Source organism: Fulmarus glacialis, unplaced genomic scaffold (assembly GCF_000690835.1).
Source record: "Fulmarus glacialis isolate BGI_N327 unplaced genomic scaffold, ASM69083v1 scaffold1573, whole genome shotgun sequence".
In the NCBI taxonomy this organism is placed as follows: Eukaryota; Metazoa; Chordata; class Aves; order Procellariiformes; family Procellariidae; genus Fulmarus; species Fulmarus glacialis.
This window is the reverse complement of record NW_009202041.1, coordinates 299-5,904: the sequence shown is the minus strand read 5'-3', so window position 1 is coordinate 5,904 and position 5,606 is coordinate 299. Positions and strand designations below refer to the sequence as shown.

Below are 5,606 nucleotides of genomic sequence, written 5' to 3'. Positions count from 1 at the left end.
CTGCTGCTGCTGCCGCATCCACACCCACCCCTGTCATCTGGACTCCACTGATCCAGGCACCCCTGCAAGCTGCAGCAGCCACCACTTCTGTTGCTATAGCTCTCACCCACCACCCACGCCTCCCGACAGCCATCTTCCGTCCTCCGGTGTCTGTCTTGGGTTCCTTGGGACAGCAATCCAACCAGACTCCAAGACAGCTGAAAAGGCTTCAGTCTTTAATCCCGTCAACTGGGCCTTCTGCTGTTGGCTCTCCCTCCAGTACTCCATCCCAGCTGCATACACCAGGAGCGGAAACCCCTTCGTCCTCTTCCTTCCACATCCAGCAGCTTGCAGGATTCTCAGCTGCCGCCGGCTTAGGCCAGTTCCAGGTGGGATCCCCTCCAGGTGGCTCATGCCAGCCGGGTTTGAGCAGCGCTTCTTCAGTGGGACTGAGCCAGTTCCAACACGCACCTTCTGGATCACCCTTAAGCAGCAGCAGCAACAGCAGCAGCAGCAGCCGGCCCTTTCCAGCAGTGGATTTGGGCACTTCCAGCAAGCCACAACTAGCTCCCCATCAACATCACTCACCCAGCTCTCATCAAACTCACCCCCCAGTCTTCTCAACCAGTTCCAGCCCACCACAAGACCACTGCAGGGGGGACAGTTACAGCAGCTCTCAGGCAGTGGGACTCTGGGGGGAATGAATCACTTCCAACCCCCTCCTTCTTCCAACTCTCCATCCTCCAGCCTAAGCCAGCTGGCACAGGCCTCTGGTGGGCCGTCCTCAGGCCTGTGCCAAACACATCCAAGTGCATTAGGATCTTTAACTGGAACGATAGCCCAGCTCCACCAAGAACGGCCACCTTTTGCCTCCATGTCTCCACTACAACAGTCTGGTGTCGCCTCTCCCTGTTATACCCCTTCTGGCCTTAGTCCTCCTAGTCAGAGCCCAGTGGCAACAAGAACTTTTCAGTGTGGCCCTTCTGGGGCCTCAGGCTCTCACGGATCTCTGCTCCTGCCTCAGACCGCCAGCCCACCTCCACAGATCCTGCAGTCCAAGAGCATCCCGCCTGTGCCACCGGGACGTCTGAGCCAGGACATCAAGTTGATTTCTGCTTCCCAGCCATCTTTGCCCCAAGAGCTGGCTCAGACACTGAGCCAAAGTTCTCCTCATTCCTCTAGAGAATCTGTTTCCAGCTTCTCTCCTTTTCCTGGTGGAGGGACTGGACTTCTTGGGAAGCCTTGTAGCTCAGTTCCTGGGCGTGTGACTTTACCACGTCAGATGTCCTCAGGTTCTTTACCACATCCGCTGGTGTTTGGGGCCAGCGCTGCAGGCGCCGCTTCTCTGACTGCTGGTGGGCGGAAAGATTCCATAGTGCTCACAGGGGATCTGGAACCTGTCAGATCCAAACTGCCCTCCAATTTGTGAGGACTCCTTCTGAGAGCTGGTTATGTCAGCCGTGCAATTCAGTTCCTGACTAGACTTTCATGAATCATTTTTTCCTTTTCTTCCTCCCCTCCCCCCTTTTTTCTCCATTTCTTTTGTTTAGGTTTAACTGTGATTAGAAACAAACAAAAAACACAAGAAAAACAACAAAAAAAGAAGATAACCAGGTATTCTTAGAGCTATAGATTTTTGGTCACTTGATTTTATAGAATATTTTAATACATGGAACAAAAGGATATGAGCAAATTTAATCCAACGAGGTAACGCACAGACAAGGCATGTGCCTGAGCTGGAACGTATGAATGATCAGCCATAGAAGCCACCAAAAAAGGTTTTCCTGTTGAGACAAAGATCCGAGGTTGACATGGGCCATGAAAGGGAACATCAGGTCAGGCCTGTAGCTGGTGTTTTTAGAACAGCTTTGGTTGGCCTCCGCTTCGCATTGCTTTGCACCAGCTGTGAACCTGGCCCGCAGCACCTAGTTATGGGGGGACTTGGATGGCTCACTGTGCGCATCAGAAAGTTTCACTTCCTCCCAGGTTTTCTCCTGTGATCGGCAGGTTGCAGAGGGGTGAGTTTCATTAACGCAGTCCCCTCTACGGATTGCAGAAGGGATGAGTTTTTGTTTGGACTCCATCTGAAGAAGATGAAGGTGACCAGAAGATGGCCGGGCCTGACTTCAGATGCTTGTCTCTTTCCTATTCCACTGATCCTCTAGTGGGAACAAGAAATAATCCCTTGTAAGTCACAGGGAGGGCAGTGAATATCCCCTCTGTATTTTTGTAGGCGTCGTGGATGTGGGTTGTGGGAGAAGTCCCGTCTCTCTGCCAGCACGCCAGGCAGCCGACCTCAGCCAGCAGAAGAGCCCAAGCTTCAACCTCTCCGTGGTTTGGAAAGCGTGCGTGCTGCCTTCCAGGTTAGGGCGTGCAAAGCAAGGGGAGGGATGAAGAAGGAGGCAGCACTTCAACCTTCCCTCTCTCATTTTAATGTCTCAGTGTCCATGGGCTGACTGCTTTGAAGAGAACTGGATAGAATAAGATTGAAAAGTGGAGTGCAGTCACCCAGCCCTCTTCCTCCTTAGCCCAGGGGAGTTTGAGCTTTGAGGCACCCAGGGCAATACTGGTGCCCAGCCAAGAATCCTCCAGATTTGCAACTATGTTTATACCATTAAACCAGATTAGACCAGAAACTTGGCCAGCCGTGGTCCATGCTTCTCCTCTAAAGGGGGAATTGAAATCATTTGCTTGATTTCACCAGCAATAACAGCCTGCACCTGATTGGCTTGGTCTCGCCCTGCAGTTGCAGCATCACTGGACACATCTGGGGCCTGGCAGGCACCTTGAGCTGGATTTTTTGGGCTCCCCTGATATAAGGCAGTCAAAGTGGGATGAAGACAGTAAGGGGCCATTGAGTGCACGCAGCACTGAGAAGCTACAGCCTTTACCTCTAGAGCAAATGTCTCCTTTTCTTTTACTTTGATCCTTTCTTTCTCTTTTTTTTTTCCTTAGGCCAAGAGGTGTCTCCAGCCACCTCACTGTAAAGAGTCAGGTGCTCAATTTTTCCAACGCGTGTTAGAAACACATGTCCAGCCTCCCTCTGTTTCCAGCTATCATGGGGTCCTTTCAGCCCTTGAGGGAAAGCAGGACTTCACGCAGCAGTGCCAAAAAACTTACTATTATCACAGTAACGATACAGGCCCATATAACTCCCTTTCTTGCCTCCTCCCACCCTGAACTCTCTCCCAAAACACTGGCTGACAGTTGTTTTTTATACTGAATTGTTTGCAAAACTCTTGACATGTGCCTGTATCTTGAATGTTGCTGCAAGCATTCCTGGGCACTCCTGCTTCAACGTGCTTTGGTGGCTCAGAATTCAGATGTAATCAGCTTTGGTCTTCCTTAAAGGGTCAGGGGAACTCTAGAAATGCTTTTTCTACTAGCTACATACAACTATATATGTGTGAGTGTGTGTGGTGGGAGGGGTGCATGTGTGTGTGTGTGTGTGTGTGTGTATAGATTTTATATATATATATCTATATATACACACATGCTTTTATATATATCGTATACAGTTATACACATATGTAGTCTATTTATGCACATGTGTAAGCACACACACACACACACATATATTTATATATATATATCTCCTACTTTTAAAATACATGTCAATTTTGACCCTCCTGTAGAACTGATTGGCAGGTGATAATTATAATACATAGATCCTGCTTTTCCAAATATGTACAGGTTCATCTTGAAACAGAATCAGTTGACGGATTGAAGCAGACTCATAGACCCTCTCATATTTTCAAAGGTATGAGGCAGTTCCTAGAAGGAAGACTCACAATATCCTTTTAAGTTTTATATTTGTTTTAGCAACCTTTTTGCCCATATGCTAGAGGGCCCCTAGAATGAGCATCTCAAAAGGTTGGGAGCTAAGCTGTTTGGGTCTGGGGTATCTAATATAAGCAGGTGGGAAAGGTCTTCAGCCCAGCAATGCCAAGCCTTCATGGATGACTGTCCTGTGACTGCTGCATTGGTACTTGAATCTCAACAACCCCTGTGGACACTCAGACAAATGGAGGTGCACAGAAACACCCTGAGGGCTGTCTCTGATAGACGTGCGTTCCATCCACCAGTCTGGTGAACATCCTTCTTCGGTTGGGTACCTTTGCTTTGTTTTTCACGGGGATAATGTTTGATTTTCCAGTTCTTAGCAGTGCAGTAGCCAATATTGAGTTTTTCCGACTGGACCCCAGTCAACACTAGGCTTGTCTCAGTAGGTGGAACTATATTAATTATTATTGTTATTTTTTGTTTTATTTTGGGGGGAAGGGAGGGAAGAGTTCTAGGGGTGGGGTTTGCAATATAAAACACACAATAAAAACCTTAGTAAATAAAAACGTGAAAAACCCATCCCTCTGACTTGCTGTCTGCTTTAAGTGTTGAACTTCAGGCAACATGAGATGAGGTTTAAAGAAGACAAAAAACTTGGGTGGCATTTCAGTCCTCTCTTTCCTGTTGAACAGGGAAGATGCAGGGTTTTGTCTCACTTCCTGTCTATATTTTGCTGATGTCTTTAGAGCTTTAGTAGTGTGTTTACCTGCTGCCACATCTCCACCTCACACGTTCTTGTAGGAAGTGTGTATTAAGCCATTGACAGTAAAAGTTTAAAACTTTTGCCTACACTTGAATTTTAACAGTACAAAGGAGAAATCTAGTAGTTGTTTTGCAAATGCGTGTATGAAAATCCTTCACATTAATGGCAGATACGGAAACTCTGGCTGACTTTGTGATCCTCGGAGAAGAGCCTAAGGAGCCCTACCACAGGATACAGACCTTAGCAATTTGGAATAGGGACTATCACAGAAAGCAGACAAAAAATGGGAGAAAGGAAGTACCTGTTTTTAGGTCTCAGACTAAGCTGGATGATGATGCCAAGGTGAGGACCTGATGTATTTTAGGAAGGTAAAACTAGCCTCAACTCTTAGATTTCATTTCACTCCTGCGATGCCCTCTTTGAGTCTTTGTCCAAACCCACTCTAGGAAGTATGCACGAAATTGATGATTTGGGTCAGTAGCTCACACAGGAGCTGTATGGCCTCATAGCCAAGAAAACGTAGGGCAAAGCAGCCCAGCTGCTGGAGTGTGTCCTACAGCCTGTGGCAGCGAGATCTAGCTAGGCACCATCCTCCCTGCTCCCTCTCCTCCAAACCAATCGAGAGCCTCACCTCTCACCTCCATGCAGTGCTTCACCCTGCCTTGCTGATAGTACCAGTAGCTCACACAGGAGCTGTATGGCCTCATAGCCAAGAAAACGTAGGGCAAAGCAGCCCAGCTGCTGGAGTGTGTCCTACAGCCTGTGGCAGCGAGATCTAGCTAGGCACCATCCTCCCTGCTCCCTCTCCTCCAAACCAATCGAGAGCCTCACCTCTCACCTCCATGCAGTGCTTCACCCTGCCTTGCTGATAGTACCACATTCATTCCTCCCTGCTCCCTCTCCTCCAAACCAATTGATATTGAGAGCCTCACCTCTCACCTCCATGGAGTGCTTCACCCTGCCTTGCTGATAGTATCACATTCATTTTTCCTTCTCTGAAATCTCATTTTCTTCATACCTTTTCATCCTATGGTTGCATTTAGCCCTCTGACATGTGCCCAGCCTCTGAAAGACTTGAATT

At 48.3% G+C, this 5,606-nt stretch overlaps 1 protein-coding gene across 1 annotated transcript in view; it reads left to right on the top strand.

Moving 5' to 3' along the window:
• LOC104074114 (potassium/sodium hyperpolarization-activated cyclic nucleotide-gated channel 4-like) overlaps positions 1-1,408 on the top strand; it is a gene marked incomplete at its 5' end in the record, with an annotated part of 19,385 nt that extends 17,977 nt beyond the window's left edge. The window contains 2 exon segments of the mRNA XM_009574128.1: positions 1-468; positions 471-1,408. The exon segment at positions 1-468 is cut by the window's left edge and continues 138 nt beyond it. Coding sequence (XP_009572423.1) covers positions 1-468; positions 471-1,408 — 1,406 coding nt within the window.
• Positions 1,409-5,606: the final 4,198 nt, after the last annotated feature.